General features: G+C 37.0%; 3 protein-coding genes across 4 annotated transcripts; 2 read left to right on the plus strand and 1 right to left on the minus strand.

The window, feature by feature from the left end:
- The first annotated feature begins 744 nt into the window (after positions 1 to 744).
- LOC104088285 (expansin-B3) lies at positions 745 to 4,966 on the plus strand. The gene is made up of 4 exons (XM_009592939.4): positions 745 to 1,131; positions 1,519 to 1,825; positions 3,177 to 3,306; positions 4,355 to 4,966. Exons 1-4 carry the CDS (start codon positions 957 to 959, stop codon positions 4,547 to 4,549), a joined length of 807 nt encoding a protein of 268 aa, XP_009591234.1. The 5' UTR covers positions 745 to 956; the 3' UTR covers positions 4,550 to 4,966.
- A 3,066-nt stretch (positions 4,967 to 8,032) lies between these two features.
- On the minus strand, positions 8,033 to 12,761 carry LOC104088292 (clathrin light chain 1). Of its 2 annotated transcripts, XM_018768087.3 has the most exons (4): positions 12,094 to 12,761; positions 9,146 to 9,299; positions 8,325 to 9,067; positions 8,033 to 8,215 (listed from the first exon to the last, which is right to left on the minus strand). In XM_018768087.3, the coding sequence occupies exons 1-3, from the start codon at positions 12,501 to 12,503 to the stop codon at positions 8,336 to 8,338; spliced, it is 1,296 nt and encodes a 431-aa protein (XP_018623603.1). In that variant the 5' UTR covers positions 12,504 to 12,761; the 3' UTR covers positions 8,033 to 8,215; positions 8,325 to 8,335. The 2 variants fall into 2 exon arrangements, with proteins under 2 accessions (XP_018623603.1, XP_009591244.1); XM_009592949.4 differs by having other exon boundaries at positions 8,033 to 9,067; positions 12,094 to 12,760.
- Positions 12,762 to 15,081: 2,320 nt separating this feature from the next.
- LOC104088299 (protein STABILIZED1) lies at positions 15,082 to 18,602 on the plus strand. The gene has a single exon (XM_009592958.4). It carries the CDS (start codon positions 15,238 to 15,240, stop codon positions 18,310 to 18,312), a length of 3,075 nt encoding a protein of 1,024 aa, XP_009591253.1. The 5' UTR covers positions 15,082 to 15,237; the 3' UTR covers positions 18,313 to 18,602.
- Positions 18,603 to 18,812: the final 210 nt, after the last annotated feature.

The following is an 18,812-nucleotide window of genomic DNA, read 5'->3' on the forward strand; positions in this document are numbered from 1 at the left end:
AGATAATTATTATTATTATTATTGTTGTTGTTGTTGTTGTAAAATATTTTGCTGGTTAAAAACTTTTACTCTTTGAGATTAGAGGGTACAGAGGCGGATCCAGTATTTACACATTGTGGATTCAATCTTTAAGATTTTTTGTATTGAGCATATTATATTTATAAAGTCAAGGGTTATGTTGCAATTTTAATAAAGTTTTATACAAAATTTATATTCCGTCTCAAAAGTACCTACCCAATACTACTACTACTACTACAGTACATACGCCTATGAGGGTATACTCTCTTTTGAGTCTTGGTCTAGTCCTCTCTCAATAAATAAAGAAGTAGTTTTGATGTATTAATAAAGAAATTAACTCTTCGTAAAATTCTGGAAGAAGATGGTCAGCAAAAGCTGCCAAAACCCTTCACACCAAGCTACGACTGCACATATTGAGAGGAAAACAAAAGACCCAAAAATCAGCTCAAAACCCAAAAAACAAACAAGATTAACGGCAGAATGATCTATTCTTATTGTTTCATAAATACCCATTATACCCTCGAGCACTGACAGTTGATTCTAAAAAGACAAGTCGAAGCTTGCTGATTTAACGCCTTAACCGTCGGTGTCCACTCTATTAAAGTAGTGGCACTATCGTTAATATAATAACCAACAATGGGTCACATTGACATAAAAAAGTTACTTACATTAACCTTTTCGTATTTTCCCACCTTATAAAAATAACAACATTCTCCACTCTCCAATGGAACACTGCACTACACACCTCAGTCCTAAAATCACTAACACTGTAACCACAGTCTAAGAATACTGTCGGCAGAGACAAACAACTTCCTCTATTTTTATTTTTTATTTTTTTCTTGTTTACACACTAACCTCGGTTTCTCCGCTTAGCCGGAAACTGAGGATTTGAGGTGGTTATAATTGTAGTACTGACCCACATTTCACTTAGTTACATTATGGAAATTCACTGCCCAAATTTTAGTTTCACTAGTTTTTACTCTGTGGTTGCTGGGGTTGTGTTTTTTTGGGCAGTCATTGCTTCTGCTGGCCCTCTCCGACGTGTTGAGGACACACATTGGTACCCTGCTACTGCCACTTGGTACGGCAGCCCCGAAGGCGACGGCAGTACCGGTAAATTTATTACTTAATTATGGTTAAGTGATATGTATTTTCATTTTAAATTGTAACCGTTAAGGTTATGTTGTTTGATTTGATATAAATTTACTGAAAGACTCGTTACTCTTTATAAATGAATGGAGTATTTTTCAAAAGAAATTGAGTCAAAGTTATCAGCTTTTCTTTTAGTAAGCTAATTAAAAAAAAAATGTACTCTAAGCTCCCGCTATGTATGTCTGAGTCGGTAAAGCTTGATCACAAGAGTCTAATGTACCCAGTTTCACCCTTTATTTTTGCAAGATGTTACTTTCGCGGCTCGAATCCGTAACGTGTTCACGGACAGCTCCCCTCCTTTTTGTAAGCTAATTAATTTGATTTTTAATGGTGGTATTTTTTGGTCAGGTGGGGCATGTGGGTACGGGAATATGGTGGATGTGAGGCCGTTCAGGGCAAGAGTAGGAGCAGTGAGTCCAATTTTGTTTAAAAATGGTGAAGGATGTGGGGCCTGCTATAAAGTTAAGTGTTTGGACCGTTCCGTTTGTTCAAGAAGAGCTGCGACGGTGATTATTACAGATGAATGTCCCGGTGGGTACTGCTCCGGCGGCAGAGTTCACTTTGACCTTAGTGGCGCCGCCTTTGGTCACATGGCTGTTTCTGGTTACGGCGGTAGCCTCCGTGACCGTGGTGTTATCTCCGTCATTTACCGCCGGTAAGGAACTTTTGTCATTTTTTATTCTTGATAACGGTCTTGTTTTTTTTTCTTTCCCTATTTTGTCAATTAGTGTTTAGTGGGTTGTTAATTTAATTTACTATTTGCCCGTTTGGATTGACTTAAAAAAAAGTGGCTTTTAGGTTAAGTGCTTAAAAACACTTTATAAGTGCTTAAAATTACTTTATAAGTGCTGGAATTTGTTTTATAAATAAGCAGTTACGTATTTGGATAAAAGTGTTGAAACTTAAAACAAGCTGATGAAGTGTTTGGTAAACAAGTACTGGTAAATACTTTTTCTCGTTAAAATGACTGAAATATCCTTAAAATTGTTAATATTATAAAGAAGAAGATGACCATAATATTATTTTTTCCGTTCATAGCTTCAAATTCAGGGGTACCACGTAAATTCATTGAATGGTTTGATTTTAGAATATAGTTACACCAATTAAAAAAAAAGGAAGGATTCAACTACCAAGGAAATTAAATGTTATGGACCAAAAAAAGAAGCCAAAAGAATAATATTTACAAAATATTGGAATGTATCAAACATTATTTAAAAAACTATTGTTTGCTTCACGTTACGAACTTCAAGAAATTGACAAATATTGAAGAATGGAAAAAAAAATAGTATGTTGTAGGGTTTTTATTTAGGGATAATTTCGGAATCAAAAAAAATTATAAGGGATAAGAATGTAATATCTTTGGTCAAAGCAATATGGCTTTTAAGCCAATTTAGAAAAAGTTAGGTTTTTCAACTTATTTATTTTAACTTTTTTTTAAAGTAGATTTTAATTTTTTTTAAGCTCATTTTTTGGTTGTCAAACACTTAAACACGTTAAAAACTGCTTAAAAGCCCATCCAAAAGTGCTCTGTATGTCATAAAGTTTTTGAGTAGTACTATTTTTGTTGACAATGACACCCCTGAGTTAAGTGACTGTGTTGGGGTTATTTCTGTATCTTTTTTGGTCATTTTTTATTTGCTGATGATATATTTTAGTATTGATTAAATGCTGCTTAGTTATTAGCGCACATTCACACACGAAAAAGTTAATTATATTCTGTTTCCTTGTGTGTAGTTTCTGTATGTTTTATATCCTTTTTGGTCAAAAACTTCACTGCTACTTCCTTGGTTTGCATGAATTGGAGTCTGACTGATGACCACTTTCCCTCTGACCATATTTATTTCTCCATTTTTGTGGTTACCTTTCAAGATATTTTTATTACTCCTATTATCTTCTCTTTGGATGACTAATATTATTCTCTTTTCCTCATAGTAATTTATTAAGTAGTAGCTTTTTTACACTTTAATAGATGATGGGCACTAATATTATTGAATTTGTGGGTGTAGAACTCCATGTAAGTACCCTGGAAAGAACATAGCCTTCCATGTAAATGAAGGCTCAACACCTTACTGGCTTTCTCTTCTTGTGGAATTTGAGGATGGAGATGGTGATGTTGGATCCATGCATATTAGAGAGGTACATATCTTATGTCTCCGCTTTTATTTATATACACTCATAAGCGAAACCAAAATTTAAAATTTATGAGTTCAAATTCAAAATTGCACCACTTCACATTTAATTTACTGGGTTCAGAATATATTTTTTGCACTTAGTCGGATTATTAATACATATACAGGGTCCAAGGCAAAACTATTGGTTCAAATGAATCGTAGCTTCTTCCTTGGCTCCGCACAATATACACTTATAATGTAAAAAGTATTTACACTACAAAATAACAACTTGTGTATAGCTTAAGCTCTTTATTTAATTGGTCAAACTGAAGATTGAAAGCTTCCTAGTCAAAAGAAGTTTTCGAGTACTATTATAAAGGATGAGGGAACATGTTATGGTCTGCACTTTCACAGTTATCAAAAAGGACCTCTGAGGTTTTTTAGCCTCTGCTTTAGAAGACTCTTTACATTTTACAAGAAATCTAAAAATATACCTATTAGACAAATCCGAACATTTAGGTGCTTAGAGAGAACTTTAAGAATCACGTGATGCCAGACAAAGCAAAATCTTTGTTTGACATTATGAAAGATTCATTTGGCGTACATTTGATACTCTCTCTGCCACAATCACACCATTGCTTTACCATGAATATAGATAGTATATCTTCTTTTTGGGTATGAATATGAAAAGTTCCTCTCCATCTTGACTTGGTTGTCCAAAGTATTATGCACTTCAATCACTTTCCACATGCTTTTCTTTTTATCACTGTTTTACAACAGTGCAAAAGTGTTAATACATATAAAAGTTACCTCCTCTTTTCAACAACAATAACAAACTCTGTAATCCAATAAGTGGGATTTGGAGAGGGTAATCTGTACACAGACCTTACTCCTACTTTGTGAAGGTAAAGAGGTTATTTCCGATAGACCTCGACCCTCTTTTTAACCAAATACAATTAAAAATGTCTTCTTCCCTCATTGGTTTATGAAGGGTAGATTCTTTTTCCTTTATCAGACAGACAAGAATTTTGGATTTTTTTTTGAAAAGACTCTAAAATTTGCTAATTTTTCAGGCGAAGTCGAATGTATGGTTAGAGATGACACATATATGGGGAGCAAATTGGTGCATAATTGGAGGACCATTGCAAGGACCTTTTTCAGTGAAGTTAACAACACTCTCAACTGGCAAAGCCCTCTCAGCAAGAGATGTTATTCCAGGCAATTGGTCTCCTAAAGCCACTTACACCTCTCGCCTTAACTTCTTCTAATTGGCTCCCAATTTACTGAAGAATTAATATACCAATGCCTCTCTCAAGTAGTAGCTTTTTATGTCTTTTTTTTAAAAGGAAAAGTAGCCGTTCGGATCAGCATAAAAAAGTATCCAAGGCTCTTTCCTTCTTCTTTTTCCTACTTTTGTTGTTGTGTGTAACTGCTAGTAGCCCTCTCCAAAGGAGAGTGAGCGCTTTGCCTTGTGTTTCTTCTTTTGTTTGGGTGTAATAAGTGTGTGGTGCTATGTTAATTTGTTGGGCTGTAGGTTAAGTTTAGTGGGGTCCTATTCTGTGGGTTTTAACTGAGGATAGGACCAAATGAATGCACATGTAATGTAATGTTGCTTGATATGGAAACATGAATGAATGATGTGGGGACCTTCTGCCCTTTGGGTAGTTTGGTTCTGTTTCCTACTATATTTAATATCTTGTGGTTGCAACACAAAAAATTGATCAACTTATCAACGGTTGCTCATATCCTAATCATATACAAATTTACTATGACAAATAAACAGAAACGAATTCAGAAACTTTAAACCGACGATTATCTTTTCATTCGGCGTATTTAGGATTTTAGAACATGAATGCACCGAAAAACGAAAGAAGTACTAAGTGAGAATTGATTTATGTTCCTTTGGATAAATAACTCAGCATTCAATCAGGTGCATCATTCGACCTTTTTGAAGCGTGGGAGCCAACAAATAATATTAGATCAATTTTACGAAATATATATATAAAATAAACCCCCAACTAGAGATGGAATTCCAGAACCTAAACAACTCAGTTAAGAGCTCCTTGGTTCAAGGGAAGGTCAACCAATGATTGATAGGCCATTTCCTCCCTATCCGTCTTTTGGTCCCTCATTCCACTAATTCGTTGTTACTGAATCATTCATGGCATAGACTCTCCATTTCTTTGTCTTATTAGCGAAGGTGTTCGTCAAAGATTTTCAATCTATTTTCACTAAGTAAGTCCAATAGATTTAAAACTTATTTTTTGCTAAATCAATTACGAAATATTTTTCTAAAATGCCCAATATCTGTTTTACATCTTCGCTACGAAAATATTCAATTTTCATAAGATCTTCTTGGCTGTTATTCAAAAGGTCCAACAATATATATATATATATATATTGGACATTTTGAGGCAATTATAGATCCTTGAAGGCAATTCTGATTGGTCAATAAAAATCGATTTCAATGCTGTTTTATTTTTTACGAGTTTAGCCAATTTATCATGAAAGGTAAAAGGGGATAAAGGCACGTATATCGTAAAAACGGTCTAAATCCCCCCATTCACCTACTATCAAAACCCTACTACATCTAACACTGCAGAGAGCACACGTACTTAACCATACCCAGTGTTACACCAAATCAAACAATTCAACTATAAGAATCACAAGTAAAAGTATAAATATGCTTCATATTGGTTAACCATAGTAAGTAAAAATATCTTTCATTCAATTTCTTAACGTAAACATCGGATTCGAGTAAAATTTCTCCCGATCTTGTGTTGTTGGGATGTGGGGTGGGTGGGGGAGGTGGGGTTTGACTTCAAGATTGGGGCAAAGCAATTGAGTGGCCAGTAGTTATGAAAGAATACATATGTTCTGAAACGAACACACCTCTGTCACATGCAATAAGAGTAAAGAACTTAGTTTGGAGTCTTGACAAGAATGATCTTGTCCACACGTGGAAGCGGTCCCAATTACAAAACAGTTACTACTTCTAACTTCATATTTGGATTCAACTGACACTCAGTTCTACACATGTGAATGGGCATGTGCCCAAATCCTCCCAAGATAAAGGAGAATTCACACTGAGGTCCCTTAGCTATGATTCTCAAGATTTCTCTTTAACATTTATGTAGAGATGGACAAACTAGGGGCACAAACATTCAACTCTTTGGTCCTTGCAACATCAAACTATTAGGAGTAGGGCTTAACGTGGACTTTAAGTCGGTAAGAATACAATACATTATCTAAAGAAAAATTATGCTATCAATGCATTTTAATTTTGAAGCGGATAACCTACCTTATTTTTCAGGTTGTTATCTCACTTATTGTGACAATTACCTATAATCATCATTTTAGATGATTTGATAGTGTAAAAGTTCTTTTACAAAATAAGTTTATAAAAGTTAAACTCTATCACCTTCCACACAAACAGTACATCTACATATGAGTATGAATTGGAAGGGCTAAAAGTAATAACATAAGGGTGCATTCAATGAAGAAACGTAGATCAAGGTATATTATTAGATGGAAACTGGGAACAGAGTATATGACCAACTTCAAATACTGGAAAGTGAAAATAACACTAACCTGATGTGTTGGGCTCAACTAGTATCTCTACCTGCTTATCATTCCATCGTATCATTGACCTTATGTTAGAATAGAATTATCAATGGAGAAAGAACTTTGCACCAACACAGTTCCAACTACAAAATTACAGTCCTATGCAAGTACGTGGAGTTCTACTTTGCGTTTTCGCGTTAATCGACAACTCAAAGAACAAGATATGCTCAAATATATCAGATTATTCATGAAAAAATAACTAATTTCTGGAACGATATTGGACCTAAATTAGAACTTGGAAATAGAAAAAACTTAGTAGGGTACACTACAAGAAATGTAAAATTAAGATAGAAATACCATCGCAAAACCTATGATTTAGATCTACTCTTAGTTGCAAAAGACCAATTAAACTGAGAAATTTTTGAAAAGCTTTGATAAATGGACCTCGGACCAAACTCAACCCCAAAAGCTAGCTCGTGAAGTGAGGATTGCCCAAGACCATATAAGGAGTCCAGGAAATCCACATCCCCGATGTGAGACTCAACACCCCCTCACGCCCAGGCCTACAAATTGGAGCATGAACAACATAAATGGGGGCCCAGCCTCGATAATAATAAATTGGGATGGGTCTGACTATGATACCTTGATAAATAGACTCAGACCTAACTCAACTCCAAAAGCTAGCTAATGAAGTGAGGATTGTCCAAGACCATATAAGTAGCCGAGGAAATCCACATCCCACCGATGGGGGACTCAACAAGCTTGACCATCAAAGTAAAATAATGTCAGTAATTCATTTTACAAGACTTTATTTCATTACCATTGGGCCTTTTTAACCTTCTCTTTCCTTGTCTATGAGCAGGTTTAAAGGGTATTATAGTTTAATTAAAATCTGATTTAGGGGTTCTAGATCAAACCATATAGCTTTCTTTGATTATTATTACAACATAGAAGCTTTCTCTAAAACAAAAGGCTAATTAAAATAGCTGTGGTATAAAGAGACTAACTTGCGAGATGCCCCCTTTCTGTTCAAGTAACGTAAAAAGAACAACTTAAAAACTCACAAACTAGACGAATGAAAAGAATGTGTCATGTGTGGATGCGACAGAACGCCGAAGAATGCTCAACCTAAGGTCTGCTGTCTCTTAACCTTAATTAAAAGATTAACTAGCCAGGAAAAACTTCAAAGCACACAAATAGCAAGCTGAAATTCCTGCTACAAAAGCTGCTTCCAATTGTATAAGGAAAAGGGAACAACAAACTCATCCCGGTCGTGCGTCTAAGCAAGGAAAAAAAAAAAAAAAAAGCCTGAAGCATATCAGGAAGAAAGCCCCTGGCTGCAGAACATATGTCCTCAAAGGCCAGTCGCTCTTATTTGCAACTAGACATAAAGCAACAAGGAAAAAAGAATGAATGAATGATAATAACTCCAGAACAGTGTAATAAGAATTAATTACGCTAGAAGTGAAGAGGCATTACTAGGAACTAGTTTATGCAGTTGAGGCAGAATCACTTTCTGCAGCTTGACCGCCTTCAGCCGAAGCTGGTGTATCGGCCTTTGGTCCTTTTGGAGTACCAACACTAGCAGCAGCGGGAGATCCCTGTTGTGCAGCATCCTTGGCTGGTGAAACAAGCTTATCAATAGCAGCACCTGGAGATCCTTGTTGTGCAACATCCTTGGCTGGTGAAACAACCTTGTCAATAGCAGCAGCTGGAGATCCCTGTTGTGTGGCATTTTCTCCGTTCTTGGCATCATTAGTTTCCTTTCCTATGGGACTTTTCTCATTTTTGGCATCCTTAGCCACCTTTGGGGTCGCGATTTTCTCATTTTTGCCATCCTTAGCCTCCTTTGGTGTGGAAATCTTTTCATTTTTGGCATCCTTTCCTTCCTTCGTGTCCTTGGCATCCTTTCCTTCCTTCGCATCCTTGGCATCCTTTGCTTCCTTTCCATCCTTACCATACTTGTCTTTCTCAGGAGGAGGTAGCATATGTGGTGGAGGGTTCTGCTTCAGTTTGAGAAAAAGCTGGCGCATTCTAGACAGGTCAGTGGGTTTCCCAGGCTTTGGGCCCTGGATAACTGCAACTGAAGGCTTCCTCTCTTCCTCCTTCTTGCCTCGCCTCTTCTCAATATTAGGGACCTCATGCGGTATAATCTCTGCAATTGCTTTAAAGTATTGTTTGTGAGCTTCTTTGTGAAATTTCTCTTGGTTGGCCAGGTACAACTGCACAAAAGCACATGCATGGTCATTTCCTATCAGTTACTGTTTTTTCATATAAGAAGTTTGAGTGCAAGCAGTTACTTTCTCCCTTTCTCGGTTATTAGCTTTGCTCGACTCACAATTGAGCTTCCGTTTCTCATAAAATGCTCGTATATACTCCTCAGCTTCAGCAATAATCTGATTCCTCATTTCCTTCTCCTTCTTCTCCTTCTCCTCAAGATAAATGGCATTTTGGCTGCACAAAAGAGACAGGAGAGACTATCAGATAGCAAATATGCTTGATCTTGGCAAGCATTGTATGCATGTTAAAGCAATTGGCATCAGTATGCATCTCATGGTGTATATCAAGTAAAATAGCGTAATACGTTCATAAACATTGTAAGAAACCGAATTTGATCCGAATCTCCTTGAGGTCCCAAATGTAGTTCCTCGCTAAATATCCACAACTGAATAAGCAACTGACGAAATTTTGACCAATTAACATCATGTGAAGTGCTAACCATAGAAGTAAGTTAAACATCAGTGTTCTCAGTAAAAAATTATACTTATCATTCATAGCCCGCTGAAAATCTCACCGAATGAAAAAAAAAAAGAAAAAGATTCCTACACTGTTATTGATTGTGTTCAAAACTGCTGAAAGTTGAATTATTGAGTTAATTGTGGAAACAGTGTATTAGAGGAGGACACAAAGCTTAGTGACAGGAGAGAAATGAGGGAGGAAAGGAGAGAAATGAGGGAGGAAGCAACTATTCATAATACGTGTACATTTTATCCTAGAAAGGACATTTAGAAACAGAACAACACAATCACAATCATTGCCGATGATAAGAATAACATTAACCACGGAAGCAGACCGTCGTCATCTGCCCCCCCCCCCCCCCCCCAAAAAAACAAAAAACAAAAATCACAATCATTGACGATGATAATAACATTGACCAAGAAAACAGACTGTTGTTCAACGCTTAATCGCCAAAAAGGAGAACAACGAGAAAATCAGAGCTGAGTGCAAAACATAGGGAGCTAGATATTTAAATTTCTCTGAAGATCATATACGATAAAGTTAGTCTTCTGCTGTACTACACCAACACCACTACCATACCCTCCTTTTCCTGAACTGACAGAGGTCTTATTGCGATGACTGGCTTCTTGCATACAATGACTGATCCAAAGATGCCCCAGAGACATGCAAAACTCTAGGTACAAATTATTAATATGACATTAGTTTAGTTTAGTAAGCTATTGGCTCTACTTGGAAATCTTTTACTGCAAGTTTTGAAGCTGTCGTTACTTTCTTTTGTTCTCATATCGAGCGGTAAAGAAAATCAATTATGGTAATCACTGCAGATACCATCCAGCAAGTCTCAGAATGATTCTGTGTTTTTAACATCTGGACTGAAAGGAGTTAGCACAAATCAAATTGCTCCTGATGCTTCCTTTCTAATATATCTCTAGAACACCATTACTTATTCTTAACAATTCGTAATAACTAGGTTGAGGTTTACTCATAAAACAGCAGATTTTACAATCTAAACTTCGAAATGACAAAGTCAAATAATTGCCAGTGCATTTTTCTCTTATATCCAATAAAAAAACACAATCACCATTTCAAGTTGATATCTTTGGTAAACTCAGCAGACCATTGCTCTAATTTTTGAGATTTTGGACGAATGTGACTCAAGAATGAAAAAAGAAGAAATAATTTAAATCCATAGATTCATTAGTCACTGTCTTTCACTTGATTTACTACTGATGTGTCTCATATCAATGTAATAATTCAAATCCACGAAGATGGAAAACAAACTTAATACATTGATTGCAACCTTTGGATTTACTGAGCTAAAAGTAACTGGAATCTCTTAATATATAATGCATGGTTGAGGAATATTTCCTGACAAAGAAACATCATCAAACAGCAAATGCACTTCAGAAGGCCTATTTAAATGTTTTCCTCAGATAATCCTCAAGAACCTAGACACTTTTAACTTCACGTAAAACATATTGCATTGCGAGCAGCATTAATTACCTAGTCTAGTTCCTCTAACCGCATAAAGTCAAATAAATTTGCACCGTCATGCATCTTTAACGATGATATAGCTCCTCAATGAATGATAGATGCTCAGCTATATCATATCAGAATAAAATACCAAAGTGCAACCACGTTATTTATTTCCTAATGCACCTGCAAACTTGAGCTATGTAATCCCGATGCATATCATTTATCAACAGCAAGCGCCCTTGCAGTTTAACCCCATTCATCAGCAGTTATCAACTGAGAAATTGTACCAGTACGAAGGATGAAAAGGACTAAATATACATTGCAGTTAGAGCACACTGGCATATCGTTGCATTATCCATATTCTACATGAGAGGATGTCCAGTGTAAATGCAGCTAATGAAAAGGGGGCTTTACTCTTTAGTATATGGATCTTTTACTGTGTGCATATCTATATATATGACACTAGAATGTTGGGTTTCTAACAACTTGACAGCATCTTCTAGGAGAATCAGGCTCAGAGGCAGATCCAATATTCAGAGGAATTGTTCTATATACATTTATTCAAAGGATTTAAGTTATATACACGGACAATGTAATGAATTTTTTACACCATCAATATAATTTAACATTTTTTCTAGGTTAGTTATTAAATAAAGTTACCTACAATTACATTTTAAGTGACCTTTTACACCATGATTGTGAAGAACTTAAAAACTCTTCTCGAGATACATACACTCCGAATCCTTGACAGCTCATATGCTGGATCCACCTCTTTAATGAGTCCATTTGACTCTTGATTTATTAATTCCACTGTGAGATAAGGTTATATATTTGCCATACAAGGACTCCATAAAACTAAAGGCGTATTAAGGCAATTAAGTCAAGCACAAATCCAAAAAATTTGAAAACCAAAAATGGAAAAAACTCAAATATAATTCAGTATATTTGAGCCCAAAAAATACGCATACACATTGTAATGGGCAAATGATATGTATCATCCGAGGATCAAAAGTTTAGAGTTTTAAAAACTGACCGACGCCATTCGCGAAAAGCAGCACCTTCTTCACGCATCTCGGTAGGATCGGGAAGCAACGGCCCATCAGTACCGGAGGAGAAAATGCCATCTGTATCAGTTCCGAGATCATAGGGCTTGGATTGCACATCGGATCCTTGACGATGATCCTCCGATGTTTCAAAAGGTGAACCATGATACTCGTCATTATTCTCCGGCGACTGCATGTTATCATGATGGTAGTAATGTTGCTGCTGTTCGCCGGCGGAGAAATCGTCTATATCAGACGGAACCGGCGGAGGAACACCGCCATCATCGGCGGAGGGAACGTCGAACTCGTAACGCTGGGAATGAACGTCGTAGCCGTCGTAGTTGTGATCGTCAAAGGGACTTGTGGTCGACGGGATCTCTTCACCATCGAAATTCTCCATTGTTGCAAAGTGTTTGAAAAGGTCCCCTGTGAAAATGTGTGTTTCTATTCTATATGCAAATGGAAATGGAAATGCATGTTTGTTTGTTGAGATGGAATGAAACGCAGAGAGCGGTGCACTGTGGAAAAGGTCTCCCCTTTGCTGCTCCTTGAAAATGAAGCATCTGTCCACGTAGATTTTGTCAAGCCTTACGTGTAGTTTAGGTAAAATTTCTTTTTTTTATTAGTAAGTAGTATTTTGAAACGATATAAGTATTTGCAAATTTTACACCTTGGTAGAAATTACTAGAACTTAAGATCAATTGTTCTCTACTTACGTGAATCTATTTAACTAGACACAAAATTTAAGAAAAAATAAAGATTTTTGCGAATTGAAGTATTGTGAGAGGCTAGTTGAGCATCAGAGTCAGTATTATTCTTCATCATTTGTTTAAACATATTCTTAATTCGCCCCATCTCATTGTTGGAAGAGCTTGGACCCTGGGAAGGATAAGGAGAAGATTATTCATGTTTATGAGAAGATTTTTGATTGGACAATATCATATGTTTGTGTGGTTATAAATTATTACATAAAAGTAATGTGGAAATGATCATTTTTTTTTGCACAGACTAAAAGGAAATAGGTTCACATAAATTAACACGAAGGGAATAGAATTTGATTTGAATAAAGATTTCGAGTGGGACGGGCTTCATAATTTTTTATTAAATTAGTAATTATGTTGCTCAACCACTAGGAGGCATGAGATCAATATATTTAGAATATTTTCTTTAAACCCTTTTCACGATATTGTTACTGCAATACCATATTTGTAGCATGAAAAGTGAAAAGAGTCTTTTCCATTAAGTGCTTATCATTCACATAGCTTAAGTTAGGAAATTATCCTGAATACATCAAATTTTTTTTACTTACGGTTTTAAAATCTTTTAATCATAAGTGAATCCACCATACCGAGCACTTGACAATACAATTGCATTATTCCTTCATATTGCTTCATAATTTAAATAGATCTTTCAGGGTCAAGTATTTCTGTCTTTAAGTCTTCGTCGAGATGATGACGAAGGAAAGTGATACCCTTTGCTTTATCTTGGTTTGATGCTTAATTTTCTTATATAATAGTGTTCCCAATGCCTTTAGGTAGGAGGTGAGTTTTAGCATGAAAGACCCATAATAAATAATTTTTTTTAGAGTCTAAGTGTCATAAATTAAAAGGTTTGATAATTTCGACGGAGCGAAACTATCAATAAGACCCAATGGTTAGAGATAACAATAATTATATTAATAAAAATTAAATAATAAAATATTATAAAAAGAATCAGGACAAAGTATTATAAAACTATATAAGGTCACACCAAATACTGTAACAAGGTTACTAATAGAAATTAAGGGTCTAGCCGTCTAGACTAACAGTTATGACCAAAAATATATGTCGTTTCTTTCAACGTGTCCTTGAGCAAAAGATAGGTAATACTTTTATCTTTTCCACAAAGAAACTAAGAATAAGATTAAGAATAGTAAAGTTTTCCAGAAACTATCCTTTGAAGACCAAGTCATTTTTATGTTATGTTTTTTAATACTAACTTAAAAGAAATTGGCTATTTATCATTGTGAAAGTCAACCCATTGTTAAGGGGACTATTTAGTATTATTCATAAATTTAAAATCACAGAATTTTTTTTTTAATTCTTAATTAACCAAATGCTTTTTAACATAGGACAATAAGAAATTGAATTAGCACAAAGTATATAAAATAATACCTGAAACACAAAATGAAACTAAACATCAAAATGGTAGTGAAAGTGGTTAGAAACTTTGTGCTGATAATGTTTTTATAGAATAATAAGAAAAAGGTGAAACAAGAAAAATTTAGAGAGAATTAATACTAGATCTTTTCTTAATGATCTTGCAAATGGCAAGAGAATCTTCCTATTTATAGGAAGAAAATACTCGGTCACCAAATAACTAGTTAGATCCTAACTAAATTAGTCAATTATTAATTAGATTGTCTTCTATTTATATTGGTCTTCAACCAAAACTTGCTCACCAAATATAGTACTATCTCAGTTCCAGGAACCTATTTTTTTTTGTCCGTTTAAAAAAGAATGACCATTTTCTAAATTTGGAAATAATTTAGCTTAAATTTTAAATTCTAGCCTTAATGAGAAGCTTTTATAACCACATAAATACTCTGAACCACTTTTTAACTTGTTTAGGACCACAAATTGTAAAAATCTTTATTTTTTCTTAAACTACGTGTCCAGTCAAACAAATTCACATAAATTAAAACGGATGGAGTATAATACATATTTTATAATATATGAATATTCACTTTTAATATTATTTATAATGATGAACATGTAATTGTTCACAACAAATTTAGTACACTAATAAAATAAAAAACAAGTTAAAATACTTACAGCATGGATAACTAAAGGTCAAATGTCTTTGACACCATTCTTTCAATTCTACGCAATAAAAAGTTAAATGCTACTCGTATTAAAAGTATGATAAAATGCACTAATATCCCTTTAACTTTGTCCATTTGTCCTTTAAATTCTTTTTTATGCAAACATAATTTTAAACGATTGAAACATATCGATTTTCCGTTGTTTCTATTTGATAAATAAACTGCCCTTTCCTGCGATCCAAATCAAATTTCCCTTTTCAACAGAATATAGCTACAAATCTTTGTTCTAAATACTGTGTTTTCTGGGTAACCATTTTGCGCATCAACAGCCATGGTTTTTATCAATCTTCCCGATAACAAAACCCTATTCCTAGACATTAATCCTTGTATAACTTCTCTACAAACCCTAACCCTAAAAATCAATGAAAATTTCCACATCCCAACCACCCAACAGCGTCTTTTTCTTTCCTGCCGGCGGTTACTGAACACCGACGTACGGTTATCCGATCTAGGAATTTTCCCTAATTCGACTCTAACCCTACACGTTCCTCTCCTCGGAGGTATGCAAGCACCCGGGGCACCAAAAGCCCGACTCGATTTCCTAAACACAAGGCCGCCTCCGAATTATGTTGCTGGATTGGGCCGTGGTGCCACGGGTTTCACCACCCGTTCTGATATTGGGCCTGCCCGTGCTGCTCCTGACCTCCCTGATCGTTCAGCTGCTGCTGTTGGTGGCGCTGCACCGGCAGCTGGCGGCGTTGGCCGCGGCCGCGGCAAGGGTGGTGCCGGAGAGGAAGATGAGGAGGATGATAATGAGGAAAAAGGTTACGATGAGAACCAGAAATTCGACGAATTTGAAGGTAATGATGTAGGGCTATTTGCTTCTGCTGAGTATGATGAAGATGATAAAGAAGCTGATGCTATTTGGGAAGCTATTGATCAGAGAATGGATTCGAGGAGGAAAGATAGAAGAGAAGCCAGGTTAAAGGAAGAGATTGAAAAGTATCGAGCGTCTAACCCGAAGATTACTGAACAATTTGCTGATTTGAAGAGGAAACTGTATACATTGTCGAGTGATGAGTGGGATAGTATACCTGAAATCGGGGATTACTCGTTACGAAACAAGAAAAAGAGGTTTGAGAGTTTTGTGCCTGTTCCTGATACACTTTTGGAGAAGGCTAGGCAGGAGAAAGAGCATGTAAGTGCATTGGATCCGAGGAGCAGGATAGTTGGTGGCATGGATACGCCTTCCGCTCAGACGCCCGTTGCTGATTTGACTGCCGTGGGTGAAGGGAGAGGAACCGTGTTATCGGTGAGGTTGGATAGGATTTTGGACTCGGTTACTGGGCAAACGGTTGTGGATCCTAAGGGATACTTGACTGATTTGAAGAGCATGAAGATTACTAGCGATGCTGAGATTTCGGATATAAAGAAGGCTAGGTTGTTGCTTAAGTCAGTTACTCAGACAAATCCGAAGCATCCTCCTGGTTGGATAGCAGCTGCTAGACTGGAGGAGGTTGCGGGAAAGATGCAGGTAGCGAGGCAGTTGATAATGAAAGGTTGTGAAGAGTGTCCTAAGAATGAGGATGTTTGGTTGGAGGCGTGTCGTTTGGCGAGCCCTCTTGAGGCCAAGGCAGTGATTGCTCAAGGTGTTAAAGCAAATCCTAATTCAGTGAAATTGTGGATGCAGGCCTCGAAGTTGGAGGAAGATACAGCGAATAAGAGCCGTGTGTTGAGGAAAGGTCTAGAGCATATCCCCGATTCGGTGAGGTTGTGGAAAGCTGTTGTGGAGTTGGCTAATGAGGAAGATGCTAGACTTTTGCTTCAGAGGGCGGTGGAATGCTGTCCATTGCATGTGGAACTGTGGCTTGCTCTTGCTAAGTTGGAAACTTATGAAAGCGCAAAGAAGGTACTTAACAAGGCTAGAGAAAAGCTTCCTAAGGAGCCTGCCATCTGGATCACTGCAGCTAGGCTGGAAGAAGCCAATGGGAATACTGCTTCTGTTGGGAAAATTATTGAAAGGGCAATCAGGGCTTTGCAGAGAGAAGGTTTGGAGATTGACAGGGAGGCTTGGATGAAGGAGGCCGAAGGATGTGAAAGAGCCGGTTCTCTTGGGACTTGCCAGGCTATAATAAATAACACTGTTGGGATTGGTGTCGAGGAAGAAGATAGGAAGAGGACCTGGGTTGCTGATGCTGAGGAGTGCAAGAAAAGGGGTTCCATCGAAACGGCAAAATACATTTATGCACATGCTCTTACTGTATTTAGAACTAAGAAAAGCATCTGGCTTAAAGCAGCACAGCTCGAGAAAAGCCATGGCACAAGGGAATCACTTGATGCATTGCTTCGAAAAGCAGTTACTTACATTCCAAAGGCTGAGGTTCTATGGTTGATGGGTGCGAAGGAGAAGTGGCTTGCTGGTGATGTTCCTGCAGCTCGAGCAATTCTGGAGGAAGCATTTGCTGCAATTCCTGATTCTGAGGAGATATGGCTTGCTGCTTTCAAGCTCGAGTTTGAGAACCGTGAGACAGAGAGGGCGAGGAAGCTTCTTGCTAAGGCACGTGAAAGGGGAGGCTTGGAACGGGTCTGGATGAAGTCAGCCATTGTGGAGAGAGAGCTCGGGAATGTGGACGAGGAGAGGAGATTGCTGGATGACGCATTGAGGCGCTTCCCCTCATTTTTTAAACTTTGGTTGATGTTGGGACAGTTGGAAGAGAGACTTGGTAATTCTGACAAGGCAAAGGATGCCTATGAGTCTGGCATTAAGAATTGTCCCAATTGTATACCCCTTTGGCTGTCCCTTGCGTCTCTAGATGAGAAGATGAATGGTCTGAGCAAAGCTCGAGCAGTTCTGACCATGGCCAGGAAGAAGAATCCTCAGAACTCTGAGCTATGGCTTGCAGCTGTGCGAGCTGAAGCTAGGCATGCATACAAAAGGGAAGCTGATGTGCTGATGGCTAAAGCATTGCAGGAGTGCCCCAACAGCGGCATTCTATGGGCTGCGTCAATTGAGATGGCGCCTCGGCCTCAAAGAAAAACTAAGAGCTCTGATGCTCTAAAGAAATGTGATCATGATCCGCATGTTATTGTTGCTGTGGCTAAGCTGTTTTGGCAGGAGAGGAAAGTAGACAAAGCAAGAAATTGGTTCAACAGGGCAGTGACCCTTGCACCAGATATTGGTGATTTCTGGGCATTGTACTTGAAATTCGAACAGCAGCATGGAACAGAGGAGCAGAGGAATGATGTATTGAAAAGGTGCATTGCTGCAGAGCCGAAGCATGGGGAAAAATGGCAAGCTACAGCCAAGGCCGTAGAGAACTCTCATGAACCAACAGAAAGCATATTGAAGAAGGTGGTAGCCACATTAAAGAAGGAGGAGAATTTGGCTGAAAATAACCACAACTAATCAGCTGTAGTGTGAGAGTCTCTGTACTTGATAATCTTAGAGAGATTTATAGGTTAGAGACAGTAGTTACAACATCCTTGCTTGAGTTGCTTCAAAGTATTGTATCTTGGTTGTGTTTGTCACCTTATGTGAGCTTAATGTTGCAATTTTCCATTCCTCGTATTATTATAAAGTCAGCAGGGATGTTTCTCATATTGTTCTCAAGGTTATGTTTCTTGTTATATTTTATTTTAGAGACAAATGTTATGATTCCCTTTAAAAGGTTTAGTCAATGTTCTTTTTTTCCTCTATTATCTTATGTACCTTTTTCTTTCATACGCTTTTTTATATTTTATCAAAAATCTCATATACCTTTTATGTATGTCTTGTTTTTCACTTGTGACATTTGAGTTAATTAAGTTCAAGGCATGTTTAAAAGCTATGCGTGGATGTGCGCATACCTATTATATTGACATATATAGTAGAGAGATGAGATGGAGTCAGCTTATCTCTTAACAAAA

The sequence above is a fragment of the Nicotiana tomentosiformis genome, chromosome 7, assembly GCF_000390325.3.
Source record: "Nicotiana tomentosiformis chromosome 7, ASM39032v3, whole genome shotgun sequence".
Classification (NCBI taxonomy): Eukaryota; Viridiplantae; Streptophyta; class Magnoliopsida; order Solanales; family Solanaceae; genus Nicotiana; species Nicotiana tomentosiformis.